Genomic DNA, 15,234 nt, shown 5'->3' with positions numbered 1-15,234 from the left:
CATATTTGAAATTTTCGTTGTCACTTTGGCATTTTGACATTATGGAGGATGCATCTGCTGCTACATGTCATCTGGCTATTTTAAGTTACAAAAAGTTTAAAAATGTGGTTTCAAAATTTGACATAAAATTGCTTCAGCATACTTTGTCATACAAATACATATACAGCTGTATTGAAATCTGTTGTGGAATAAAGGAGTTGAAAAGATGTATGTAAAAATTTTATTAATAAGGGAAATTACTCCACAGCTATTTCACACAGATGATGAAAGTGGTATTTTCTACGAAGCACAAAAAGATGTCCCCAATAAAATGCTAGACTCATTTTCATACTTATGAAGATTTCTAAGGGAGAAAGAAAAATTAGAGAAAAAACCATCCCATGTGTTTGTGCGTAAAATTGTTTTGTTTTTGACCTGATTTTATGTGCATGTTATATTCATTATTTTTCAGATATTAAGTAAAACAAGCTTTAATGCCTGATTTCATAATTTTATCTTTATATATCAGAGCTCCAAAAATTTGTCAGCTACTGTCAGACATTTGTTCTGTCTGGAATAGTTGTAGTCATTCCTACTTAGCACCACCCCACCTACTGTCATCTTAACTCACAAACCTGTTAACTCCAGTATATTTTTTCTCTCCATATTTTGTTTTATTCAAAGTGTGAAGTCATTATATAGTGGTGCAATTACCAGTATCCTTTAAATCTGTCACAATCCATTTCTTTATTTTCTTAACACATTAACCCCTGGAGGTTTTTGTTGTTTTTGCCTGAAATTCGAGTAGGAAGCACATTTTGAAAGCTATTTCTGAGATAATTCTAAGAAAGCAACTTCAAGGTGATTTTCTAATAACATAATGCCTAGTTGTCTTAGAAACATGTTTTTAATTGGCTATTTAGCTCGTGCATGGGCAGAAGGGTAAAAGGTGGAGTTCTTTTTTCTTTTCTTTTTTTGCTCAACGGACTCATTATTTCCAAATGTCCATCTTATCCTACTTTAACTAAGTAGAGGTTACACTATACTGTTTACAGGGCCCACAAGGCAAAGCCATTCCTCTTGCATAATACATCTTACCTGTGATATTAAAGAGTTTCAATTAAAACTATTATTTTATCGAGTCTGACTGTGAGTTATGTAGCAAAAACTCCTAATGTCTAATTTGGAGAATTTTCAATATAAATGTCCAATTTGGAGATTTTCCAGTATAAATGACAAATTTGGGAGGCCTGATATATATATATATATATATATATATATATATATATATATATATATATAATCCTTCTGTATTCTGTACTTCAGTTCATTTTAATTTGATTTCTCTGTTTTTAGCTTTGCTTTCACTAATAAAATGCAAGTATTCATTTAAACGTTACAGACTTGTCAAGTGATATTTTATAATTTATATTTCTTCTGCAGTATGATTAGTGTTACATTCTGTATTGCCAGGTTCAATTGCAGCATAGATAATAATCCATTTTGATCTGTGTCAAACATTGTGTTGTACACATTGGTTGATCAAATGGGAGATAATTGTATTGATTCAGCAGATGAATCAGGATCTCTTTGTCACTGACCAGTACTGAGTTATCATTTGACTTTTTCATACTACAGTCTAATGCATCCTAATTGTTCAGTCATTCTTTCTAGAATAACCTCTACTAACCCTAAATAAAGATTTAAATACCAGCTTTTTTCATGAATTATTTTCGTTAGAAAAAAATTATATTTTATCACATAAATTATCATAACAATAATCTTGTAGTTTCTACTAACATTTCTTGTCGTTGTCATTATTCTACACTTGGCTAACAAACTAACATTGTTAACATGTAACTTTCTCTAGATGCAGAAGATCACTTCACCAGTGAGGACAAGTCTGAGGAAACAGACGTGGAGGAACAATTTTCTCCCCTACCAAAACATTCCCCTTCTAAACAAATTTTTGAGCTTCCTTTTCCCTCTCAAAAGTCACCTTTTTCAGTTACTGAGACACCTCCAGAATCACTCTCCCCGGTCAATGCAGAGACTGGAGTCTCCCCTGTTCAGGATACACTTGATATTTCAGAAATGTCAGTGTCAGTTGGAATCTCACCATCAGATTTTCCAGAGAAAACGTTGGACCAGTCAGAAGTTTCTTTGTCAGGAGAGAGATCTAAAGATATTAGACACGAAAAAGGCAGTATGCACATTCAGTCTGAAGAAAAATCATTTTATCATGAAGAGACAATTCTTGGTGCTGAATCAGGCAGATCCGTCTTCAAAGTTGTCAGAGAAGATGATGGGTCAATTCCTAGGGATGGAAGACGAACAGTATTCACAGAAGAGAAAGTACTAGTCCATGATTTTGGAAAGAAAGAATGCTTCGAGTCAAGTTCGATCAAAGACAAAACAATAGTTTTTAAAGATGGCATCGAAGAGAGAATTACAAAAGAAGAGGAAGTGACAAGCAATGAAATATCTAAAACAAAGCAAGCATCAAAGAAAGAGTCGGTGAAAGAAGACACTGTTGCTAATGATACAGGAGAAATTATAACATCTCATCAGAAGGATATGTTTCAAGAATTGTCTAGGGATGAGACAAAAGGAACCACCACAACTAGAAAGGCAGAAACTATTAGTGAAATGGATGAAGACAAAAATGACATTCTACTCTCAGTCAGAGAGGAAATTCATCTCTTGAAGAAAGACCAGTTTGTAGAAGGGGAGAAGAAAATGTTTCAGGAAACTATAACAGATCCATCCTCTAAAGCTGTTTTTACTTCTGTGGAGGAATCCACAGAGGAAATTGAGGACCAATTTGAGGAAACATTTAAACTGTCAGAAAAGAAAGACCCAGAGGAAAAGTCAAAAGCTGCTGATTCTTCAGGTGAGGAATCTGGTGACGAAGGGCCTGACAAACCTTCAGGAGCAGCAGCATGTGAAAGTCTTGCATTTGACAACATGGCTTTTGATCCTGGAGATACAGAACATGACATTGATACTATCCTTGAAAAAGAACTGGATGATGCTGACTCCTTTGAGCGAAGTAAAACAAAAAGGAGGCATCCACTTGAGCCAACATATTCTGAACAAAGAGAAATATCTCCAGAAGACCTTGAAGAAAAGCTACTCAAATTTGATTTTGCAGAGGAGCTCCAGCAAGAACTAAGAGAACACTATATGCTTGAACACACTGAAGAAGATAAAACTCTATCCATTTCTGAAGCAGATGCAGACACAAAATCTGAGGAATCTGAACAACATGGACATGAACTGACAGAATTCACCATCAATAAAGAAGAATATATTATAAGTGGGACTCCTTTAAATGAAAAGGTCGCAGGTCTTAACTTGCATCTGCAGAAAATAGATGAGAGAAAAACCAGCACTGAAAGTAAAGAGTTGAAAGATGCTGAACAGGAAGCTCCTAACAGAAATACTGAAGAAACCCAAAGCCCTTCTGATGAGCTCTCTCAGACAGAAGGTGAATCTCCCTTTCAAGGAGGCATATCACCTGATCAAGAAAATATTTTTCAGGCTGAAAATTCGCCGTCGTCAAGCAGTTCAAATGACAGTGATGCATTTGATGAAGTACTTGGACGATATGTTCCATGGGAAACAGTTCATCAATTTAAACGCCAGTTTTCAGACTCATATATAGACCAAGAACACAAATCTTTGTTTTCAACTAGATCTGTTGATATGGGAGATTTTTATCGCCGACAGGAAAAATCAAATTATCCAGAAGTGACTTTCCTGAATGAAGATATGAAATCAGAAACTGAAATTGAGGAAAAGTCACCCACAAAAAAGAAAACTCAAAGAGTAAGATTTTCACTCTCAGAAAGTGAAGAAGGCACAATTTCTGAGACAATTTTATATGAATCAGCATCTTCATCAGAGCTAAGTTCTGTTGGATTAAAAGAACATGGGCATGATCAAGAATCTTCACATTCATATGATAAGAATATGTCAGAGCAATGGCAGTTATCACAATCTGCAGGGTCTGAACAGTTTCATCTTTTGATAACTGTATCATCAACATCCACTGAAGAGAAGGTCTCTCCATCAGAGCCACATGAAAGAATTGATGAGGCATATGAGCAGGCTGTGATTGCATCAATCATTGAAAATAGAAAACATGAGGAGCTTACAAGAAGAAGTCAGGAAGGACTGAAAGCATTTGATATAGATGACTATGATGATTCCCCAACTTTAATGGATGCAGTAACAGAAACTCACGTGACAGATTCATCTGAAGGACATAAGTGGGATGGTGAGATAATATTGCTTACTTCCACAGATGAAATGTCAGACTCGTTTAGAACAGCTGAGTCTTCACTTGAAACCTCCACAGAACGATCATCAATATGTGACTCACAGCATTCTGCAGATGCCACTTCTGGAGATGACTGTTTTGCTGAAAAATTTATCCAAGAGAGTAAAACAAGTACAACAACAGAAAAGCTAGCAAGAAGTGTTGTGAGCATAGAATCTAGACTTGCTCAGGAGGAGCTTTTAAAAGAAATATTTGATGAGAAAGATAGATCAATGTCTCCTTCTATTGACAAGGAGCTACTGTCTACCACATATGAAAGTCAGGCAGAAATTCAAGAAGAACTTGTTGAGGAAATTCCCGCTGGCAGAAAATTCCCTATGGTAATACCCAGTTTTGGAAAAGCACTGTGTGATAATGAAATGATATATGAATCCTCAGAAACTGACAGGGATACAACAGAAGAGGAAAGATTGTCACCAATAGAGGAAACATCTGGTGGAGAGCTTGGGGATGTTTTTAGTGATGAACAAGAAGAAGCCAAAGTTACGCAAAGTGAGAAAAAAGTCTCATTTTTAACAGATAACTCAATGCAAAACCTGTGTTCAATTTCAAGTGAAGAATTTGTCAAAACCTCAACATCTTCATCTGAAGTTGAACCAACACTCCTTGCTGCTTCATATGACCTTGACTCTGGTAGAGTCTTTCATGTTGTGACAACCTACGACTTGTCTCCAGATACTGTAGAGAAGCAAACTCTACCTCTAGGACCCACACCAAAAACCATTTTGTCCAGCCCTGATGATGATGTTTTTGAAATAGATACAATTATCTTCACTCCAGGAGAAAGTGAAGAGACACCAACTGAAGGAGACATTGAACTCTTGCCCCATGATTTACCTGAACAAGAAGCTGAGCAAAGAACAAATTTGCAAGTTACAGAATCCCCACGAGAGTACCCATCTGCACCAGCACCTACACCAAAACTTGGAGAAATTCATGCAACAACTTCCAAAGATCTTGAAGATGCAGCTGTTCGAATGCAGGAGCTGCAAATACATAATCTTGATGAAGGGCTTGGATCATCTTTATTAGATATTGTAGCATTAACAGAGACAGGCCCATTGGAACAAGGAAAGATAACAGTTTTGCCTTGTACAAAAGGAGCTACTGGATATGATGCTGAGGATGGACCCAGCTCCCCCTTTGAAGAGATGTCCCAATCTGACCTTATAGGATATGAAGAGTTTGTTCAGGTGCAAATTGAAAAGGATATGCAGTCTTCATTTGCCTCTACTTGCACCAGCAGTAGTTATGCAGAAATACGCTCATCAGATGTTACAGATAGCATGCATTTAGAAAGCAGCCAAGGTTTTCAACACCAAGTTGAGCCATCTGCTCCACCTCTTGAATTGCTAAGTCCTGAAAAATCAAGTGAATCTTTTGAGCATTCCTCACCAATAAGCAGTGAACCATCAGAGAGAGGTCTTGAATCACCATTAGATGCACAGCAGCTATACCCTGTGCTTGCTACATCTAATTTTTCACAGGTATCAGCTATATCTCAAACTAAAGAAGAACAAGTAGTTGAAATCTGGCTTCCAAATGGACCTACAGAAGTTGAGTACAATCCTGAAATTGACCTTGACTATGATGGTGAGGGTCAGTTTGCATTATCTATGCAAATAATGGAGAGTGACACGCAGATGTCTCCATTATCAGCAGAACCAGCAGGTCAGGATATTGTAGCTCCTCCACCTTCAACTGCAACAGAAAGTTTGAGAGCAGAAATTACAGCCCTCCCTACTGATCAGGAGCTTTTGACAGTGTCAGATCAAACACTTTATGGCTTAGAAATGCCATCCGATGAAGCAGCATCCATGTCTTTGTCACGAGTTGAAAGCTATGGCAAACTAGACACAGAATCAGATTCTGTTAATGTATCCTTAATGGCATCTCAGTTGGATGACACATCGGAGCAGATTGACACAAAAGATGTTCTTGGTCATGACATCAGTCTGGAGAAATATGAAGAAAGAAATGGAGATGATAGTCAAATGCAGCTATCAGATCATGAGGAAACCCAGGCCTCCCAATCCCAACAGACAATTACAAAGTCAAATGAAGATGATTTGGATCAAATTGACTCATTGGAACCAGTAGAAACATATGCTGTGAAAGAAGATGACTCTTATGCATTCAAGAAATATGACATATATCCAGGTAAAAGAGCTTTAGACATCAGTGGTATTAGACTGCAACAAGACCATTATGTCATAGATGAGGATTACCCAGAATCTGAGAGTGAAGCAATACACTCTGAACAATTACCATTTCAACATGCAGTTGAAATGGCATCATCTGAAAATGACGATGAAATTCAGGAACTAATGGATGTTCAAGAAGCCCAAGAGATCCAGGAAAATCAGGAATTTAGAGAAAGTGCAGAGGAGGGAGATGTGGATGATAATTACCAGAGACTGCAGGAAAATCTTTTCCAAGATCTGATCTGTATAGAAGAGGAGAGAGAAACACCTCTTGATGAAGAAGAATTTTCAGAAAAGCCAGAGGAGGAGTTAATGGCACTTGAAGAAACTGATGATCTGCCTTATATTAGAAAAGAATTGTATACTGGTATGGAAATAAAAGAGGTAGAAGGTGCACAAAGTGTTGAAAGTGAAAAGAATTTTGACTTGCAGAGAGATGTAGTGGATATGGAAAGACCAACCACCCCAACTCCTGTAGATGCAAAGCAACACTTCTTTGATGAAACATTTGAAATTGGTATTGCAAGTCATGCACATTTAGACCATCAGAACTCACTGGAAATAAAAGCCAGTGACTTTGTTGAACATTTGCTGGAGGAATCCATTGCCAAAGTGAAAAAAAATTCCACAGAAAAAACAGATGTTGTGATGCAAGAGAAAGATGAAATTTATCATGAAAAATATATTCATAAAGTTGTGGAAGAATTTACATCAACAAAAGTGGCTGAAATAGTATGCTTAGATGGAATGGACAAAATCCACTATTCTGCAGACTCAGAACCCAAGACTGCAGAAATTGAAAAGCAGATGGCACCTTCTGATCAGACTTGTGTTGTCACTGAAGTCAGACATCAGATCAGATCATCAAAACCAATAGTTCTTGTAAAGCAGATATCAGAGGAAATTCCAGAAATAACACTTACACAACATCTAAATGGTGAAGAGGAGGAAGATGAGGAAAATACCAGGGAAGAGTCCGCTTTGTCAGTACACTCTTTCATGTCATCAGGACTTAAAAACATACTAGAAGATGAAATTGAGATTGTTCAAGAAGGAGAAATAGCAGATGAAACATTAGAAGAATATAAACAAATTACACCAGAAGTATCACTTGATGAAGTACAGGAATTATCAGTCAATGCTTGTCTATGGAAAGAAGACAGTGAGATGCAAGTTGAAGAAACAGCAGCAGCTACAGTTGTGCAAACCACAGATGCTGTGCGCCCGGGCAAGGACTTTACAGACATGGGAAAGGTGTGTGTTCCAGAAGAAAATGATCTGGATGAAATAGAAGAAAAGATTATAAAGCTTGAAGAAACAAACAAAACTGCAGTTCCTTTTTCTGACACAGAAACAATTGAGGAAAAAGATGATATTGACGGAAACACAGAATCTAATCATTTTTTAGCTAAAGATGACCCAGGATCATCCCCTACTATGAATAATGCAACTATACAAAGAGAAATTCATGATCTAGTGGAGGCTGAATTTGGGTCAGGGTTTGGGCACAAAACGGAACATCAACTGTTTTCACATGTAATTGCAAGAGAGAAATCTTTAGAAAAATGTGGTTCACTTGATAAAGAATCTGGATTAACGGCTATGTCAGATAAAAGCAGTTTAGAGCAGGAAGATCAGGCTGACTCGTCAAGTTTGGATAGTTTCACAACGGTAGTTCCTGCTGAAGAGGAAGAAGTTGTTGATGACAGAATGGATGACTTTGCTTCTATGACATCATCCATCCACTCTGATGCTCCCAGTTTACATCCAGAAGATGACGAGGAAGTGCAAGCGGATAGGGCTTTGCTTACAAATATGTTTCCTTGGGTTTCTGCAAAAGATTCTGAAAAAGATATGGCATCATATCAGAATAAGCAAGAAAAAGAGAAATTGAGAGAAGCCAAAGAGTCCAGGGAAACTCGAGATTCGCTCACAAATGTATGTTCTTGGACAAAGAAGGAACATGTCGATCAATCTGACAATAAATTGGAATGGAAGAAAACAGATGATTACCAAGGTATTGAACCATATTGTTGGAGAAGAGAAGAAGAGGAGGATGTAGAGTCATCAGGAGGAAGTGATAGGTATGATTATGTTGATAGAACTGCTTTATCTGTGATAACAGAGATGTCAGAGGAGGATCGTTTTGAGATGATTGAAAAAGATGAAATTGACTCAGAAACAAACTCTGAGAGACAGTATAGCTCCCCAGATTTTCCCCCTCCCAGCCCAGGTGTTAGCAATTTGAAATTCTTTGGCAAAGGTAGTGAGAGAGATGATATTTCTGTAACTTCCTCACTGTTAGAGTTTGAAAGATTAGAAAGAGAAATCGCTCAATTTGGATCAAGAAATTCCATTGAAAATGTGGATAAAGATAGTATCTGCGGATCTTTTGATGAAACAAAATTTCTCAGTAAATGTAGCTCAGAAAAAGATGATATCTCCATTGCTTCGTCCCTGGCAGAGTTTGAAAGATTGGAAAGGGAGTTAGCCCAAGGCAGTTCATCAAGTTCAGTGGACAAGATTACTCCACCTGATGCTAAAAGCAGTGTTTCCGGTTCAGTTTCATCACTTGCCGAGTTTGAAAGACTTGAGAGAGAGTACCTTCTTGAAGAGACCAGGAGAGGTTCAACTGGAAGTTTTGGGCACAAGAGTACAGACTCTTCACAGGCCTCCTTGAGTGAATTTGAGCATCTTGAACGAGAGATTTCTATGGCAGAATTATTGGAAAGAGAAGCTCTCAAGATCGTTTCTATCTTGGAGTCTGGATCTCTTCCTCATCACTTTAGGAGTGATAGAGAATTGTCAAGGTCAGATTCTCAACTGGCCTATCCACCAGGAGCTTTTAAATCTAAAAGTGATGACATAGACAAGGATTCAATAGATGGTGGAGATAGGGCAGAGGAGGACATTGATGAGGATTCTCTCAGCGACAGTATGAAAAAGAGCAAGAGCACTGCCGTGGATGAGGCAGATGTAGATTCTTTAGATGGAGACAAGTCAGAGGTGACTAGTTCTTTGACTTCAAGTGTCATCACCGCCAATGAAATGACTGAATCACAGACTGAATCTAAGATAGAAGTTACCCATGAATTTGATAAGGACTCCCTCCATGAGGGTGAAACTTGCATGAAGATATCTACTGATTCCCTTGGTGAAATAATTTGCAAGCCTAAGCCTGACAAGGATAAATATGACACAGACTCATTAGTGGAGCAGGAAGGAGTCATGTATAAATCCAATGAATCAGGTGACTCTCTTGAATCGAGCAGTAAAGGAGCAGCAAAAGGGGACAAATTTGAAACAGATTCCTTGCAAGAGCAGGAGGACATCATGCAAACATCAGCAGATTCACTCGAATCCTACCAAATAGAACCAAAACATGAAAACATTATGGAAGTTTCAATGGAATCGGTTCCATGGAGCTCTTCAAGCTCAGTGTTCTCCAGGTCATCACTGGAAACCATGAAATCTGTTGAATCTCGAAGTGATTCAAGTCGATCTCGAGAGATGATGGAAGCTTCATTAGAGTCATGGGAAGAGTTAAGAACAGATGAAGAGGACACTGACAACTATTACATGATCTCAAAGTACCAGTCTAGCATTCAGCAAGCTGCTGAATCATCTTTTATCATTCCCACAAAAGGACAAAAAGCCCCATTCCTAGACTACCAAGGCAACTTCCAAGCTCAGTACGATAATTATTTTGTTAGAGAAAATGAAGCATGGAATAGTTCATTTTCAAGAACAGAAGATAACACTCCATACCTGAGGAAGACACCGTATGAGGAAAAGAAAAAGATTTATACAATGACAGAGTGGGAAGCCATGAAGAAGGCCAAAAGATCACAAAGAGAGCAAGAAGAGAAAGAAAAAGCAGAAAAGGAGCTTAGCAAATCAAGTGATTCGGAAAAATCAGTTGCTGATGATGCAACTGCAAAGGAACCAGAAACTCTTAAACAAGCTGGGGAGAAAGATTCTGTTGTTTTTTCAGTACAAACTAAATCTTTCCTATCTACCACTGAACAAGTCCAATCTACAGTAATGAAAAAGTCTGTCACTGATTCCCATGGTAAAACCTCCTTAGTCTTAACCCAATCAGATTCAGGCATGGAAAGTGATCCGATACCCATGCAGACAGGTATAACACTCGTAACACCTTTAGTGTGCATGGCAGCAGTTTTCTTTGCAACAGACTGACCAGTCTTGAATTTGTTTTGTATTTTCTGGCATGTTTTACATTTGTATGTTATGTTAGTGATGGGAAAATTAAAAATATTGATTCCAGTATCTTTAGTTTCTGAATTTTTGGGCATCAGTATTGTAAGAATCGCTTCTGAATAGATATTTTTGGTATCTTTTTAACCTTTTTATAAACTGGATGTAAGCCATACCATATTATGAAATTCCATGACCCATTTTGAGTGTAATATACTAGAGGTACAATGCAATCTTATAACAGACTCTTGTTAAAAAAAACAAAAAAATGTGTTAACCTCCTCTAATTCTGTGGATCATTGTGTAGTGCTATTTTTTTACCGGTTCATTAATTCATCCAGTGGTAAAGAACATATATAATCGCTTATGAGTAAAGTCCAGCTGCGAACGCATAACTCCCATTATATAATACACTGGCATATTTGGGTCTGTACAATTGTGAGGAGTATTCAGTAGAAAGAAAAGTACATAGACCTATATCTGCTAGCTTATGATTCAGTGATATATCAGAGTCTGTATTGTTTACAATTGGAATCAACTTATAAGTGAGTATATCCAGTACATGCATCTTATTACATTGTATTTGTTCTCAGTACCATAGAAAAACTTGCCTTATCAAGATAAACCTTGATTTATAGATGGGTATAATATATTGACTGTTATCATTCAAGTTGTTGCACTCGATTTCACTCAGATGTTCTTAATGTGAGACACACTTTTGTTATCACTCCCTGACTTGAAAGGGAAAATGATTGGATAGATATTCAGCTTCTAAATTTTACATATACCGGTAATATAGAAGAGAAGTTAGTTTTCAGCTATAATAATGCTCAGAGCTATGACTCCTTTATAATACAGACTTTCTTTCTGACCCTCACCCACTTGATGGCTGGCATCAATTACTAATTGTATAGGTTCACATTTTGGCATATATTCAGACATGCATTAGGTTCATATAGTTTCACATTTTGGTATATATTCAGACGTGCATTAGGTTCGTGTTATGTAGCTTGGTCTTTTCTGTGTACCATTTGTCTTACACGACAGGATGGTGAATGAGATTAGATAAGTGCACCCTCATGCATGTTGTAAGGGGTAAGTAACGAAGGCATCCTTTGTACCTATTTACTTTATATTTATGGGATTTTAATTTCTTTTGGCGTATCATTGTTTTGTATTGACTTTTGGGGATACCTAATGTTATGCTGTACTGTATACCATATGTACTCATTTATAAGTCCTGTCAGACTGCAGACGTATACCATATGTACTCATTTATAAGTCCTGTCAGACTGCAGATGTATACCATATGTACTCATTTATTAGTCCTGTCAGACTGCAGACAACAAAAATCCTGATCTGCCTTAGCATTTTGTACCTGAAGTTCAGTGTATGTATTTTGTGTTCTGCTGGCTACTAAAAAAAAAATTGCACAGAACCATAGTTGCATTATGAGAGAGCAGATCTGGCTCTGTGCAGTTTGCAGTTGGACTCATCTTCTAAGCAAGTACAGTTAGTAGACAGGATGGTGTTTTAATCCCTATACATCTGTACTCTCGCAGTAATACAATATGTCTGAAAGCTATTTACTTCAAAATTTCTATTGTTTATAACGGTATCATTAACAAAACGGCAATCTTTTTTCTGAAATACTTTATTTCCAAAAGATTTTTTTTATTTGTGTAAGGATACATGTATTTTGAAACCATTTTCACTTGTAATTGGAGGGTGTCTTATGTCCAGTCAAAGGCTTTGGAGCCTTGTGTTTTAAATTTCAAGTCTAAATATTAATAGCATGATTTTAGAGACATACTTTATCTCAATTAAAATTTATTAGAATGTTTTATAAGTAATTATTTCCAACAAATTTGCACAACTAATAATCTACCATGTATGTTTCAAATTGTGAAACAGAACATAACTGTATTGGTCAGTCTGTGCCACAGCACCATTTTGCATGACTGCATGAGTTTTAAATCGGCTTGTTTATTTTTGTTGTCTGCCATTTATTGAGTTGAGTAGTCTTAATTTCACTCGTATAGCTTACAATTTGGCCAAACAAGATTATTTATAGAGCTGAAATGAATATACCAAATTCTCCGGTTCATATATTTGTTGAATGTATTTGGATAACTTCAGGTATTTGTCGATGTTAACAAAGCTATTAAATCCATCCTCTTTTCCTTGTTTACTTTGGTATTTACTAACACATTGTACTTCACGCAAGGTTTTTTGAAGATTCAGGCTAAAAATAAAATTATTTTCCCATTTGATTGTCAAGCTAAGGTAGTTCATTTGGTGATGAAGTAAGACTACAGGTAAATCAGGACCTGTATCGCTTGATTACATGTTTACTTAAGACTACAGGTAAATCAGGACCTGTATCGCTTGATTACATGTTTACTTAAGACTAGAGGTAAACCAGGACCTGTAATGCTTGATTACATGTTTACTTAAGACTAGAGGTAAATCAGGACCTGTATCGCTTGATTACATGTTTACTTAAGACTAGAGGTAAATCAGGACCTGTAATGCTTGATTACATGTTTACTTAAGACTACAGGTAAATCAGGACCTGTAATGCTAGATTACATGTTTACTTAAGACTACAGGTAAATCAGGACCTGTAATGCTTGATTACATGTTTACTTAAGACTAGAGGTATCAGGACCTGTAATGCTTGATTACATGTTTACTTAAGACTAGATGTATCAGGACCTGTAATGCTTGATTACATGTTTACTTAAGACTAGAGGTAAATCAGGACCTGTAATGCTTGATTACATGTTTACTTAAGACTAGAGGTAAATCAGGACCTGTAATGCTTGATTACATGTTTACTTAAGACTAGATGTAAATCAGGACCAGTAATGCTTGATTACATGTTTACTTAAGACTAGATGTAAATCAGGACCCTGATGCTTGATTATATAGTTACTTTAGACCAGAGTAAATCAGGACCTGTAATGCTTGATTACATGTTTACTTAAGACTAGAGGTATCAGGACCTGTAATGCTTGATTACATGTTTACTTAAATGTGGGGTCTATCCCAAACATGGGTTTTCACCAAAAGACATCTTATGGTACAAAGTTGGTTCTAAATGAAAATGGTCTGAGTTGTTCATCAAATATGACCTCCACGATAGCAATATTGAAAATCTTGCTGTCAATACTCCCCTTGAATGGATGGTTACCAGTATATTGACTTAGGGTTTTCACCGAAAGACTTCTTATGATGTTAGCTTGGTCCTAGATGAACATGGTACCAATCTGTTATCTGAATGTTCACTGTAACAGCAAATTTGAAACAGTTAAAAAGAAGAAATGGTCTTATCTTGAATTTCTGGAAATTCATTTTGCCCTTTTCAGTTAACTTGGTCTTGCACATAGATGGTTTATATACCTTGATATGACCCCTGTTGTATACCATGTTCTCCATTATCTTGCTTGTTTGTTGTCTTTGCAAGAGTGCCTGAAGGACAGTGAATAGAAACATGTATTGATATTGGAAGCAGTGTGACTATTGGACATTATGATTACTTTGTGAGTAGGAGTTTGAATTCCAGGTGATTCAACAGGTTTTAATTTGTAAAATTTCAGGTGATTTAGCAAGCTTTAAGTTTAAAGTTTCAGGTGATTTAGAAGATTTTAGGTGTAAAATTTCAGGTGGTTTAGCAGGTTTTAAGTGTAAAATTTCAGGTAATTTAGCAGGTTTTAAGTGTAAAATTTCAGGTGGTTTAGCAGGTTTTAAGTGTAAAATTTAGAAGGTTTTAAGTGTAAAATTTCAGGTGATTTAGAAGAATTAAAGTGTAAAATTTCAGGTGATTTAGTTGGTTTTAAGTATATACCTTCAGGTGATTTAGCAGGTTTCAAGTGTAAAATTCCATTGATTTAGCCTGCTTTAAATGCAAAATTTCAGTGTTTTAGCAGGTTTTAAATTGTTCCTTTGTAAAAATTATTCAGCATCACATAGATTACATTTTCCCAAAGTAGCTTCTCGTGGGTCGGTGGTTCTTTCCGGGGTTTCCCCGGGTTCTTCCTCCACCAATAATACTGGCCGCCATGTATAGCCTATCATGTGCTGAAAAATGGCGTTAAACCCTACAACAACAGCAACATTTTTCTTCAATTTTTTTATACAAAATACTCCTAAACTTAAATGGTAAAAAACGAATTATCTAATACTAATTTTATGCTACAAGATTTACAACATATTCATATGTTCATTTGTTCCTTTCAGCTCTAATTATTGATATTTATTTTTGTACATAAAGCATTATTTATAACATCATTCAAGTTACAGATTTTTGTAACTGTTTCTACGAAGTATATGTTTAATTCCTCCCATAAGTGTCTTCATTTTCAGAGTCCAGTTAGTATGGACATGTTTTTTGCACTTTGTATTTGTGAAGTGCACTATTTCACTAGTTGGTGCGGGTGTGTGGGGGGAAGGGGTTGTAAAGCTGTAGATGCAGTTATTCTTGTG

The 15,234-nt window shown here is 36.6% G+C and overlaps 1 protein-coding gene across 1 annotated transcript in view; it reads left to right on the top strand.

The window, feature by feature from the left end:
- LOC149772644 (uncharacterized) overlaps nt 1–15,234 on the top strand; it is a 225,156-nt gene that overhangs the window by 173,082 nt on the left and 36,840 nt on the right. Inside the window, exon 32 of the mRNA XM_089947533.1 lies at nt 1,850–10,669. Within this exon, the coding sequence (XP_089803659.1) occupies nt 1,850–10,669 (8,820 nt within the window). The remainder of the gene's footprint in view (nt 1–1,849; nt 10,670–15,234) is intronic.

This window comes from Sinohyriopsis cumingii, unplaced genomic scaffold, assembly GCF_028554795.1.
Source record: "Sinohyriopsis cumingii isolate HCF-2022 unplaced genomic scaffold, ASM2855479v2 utg001324l, whole genome shotgun sequence".
NCBI classification, from domain to species: Eukaryota; Metazoa; Mollusca; class Bivalvia; order Unionida; family Unionidae; genus Sinohyriopsis; species Sinohyriopsis cumingii.
This window is presented reverse-complemented; position numbering and strand designations above follow the sequence as displayed.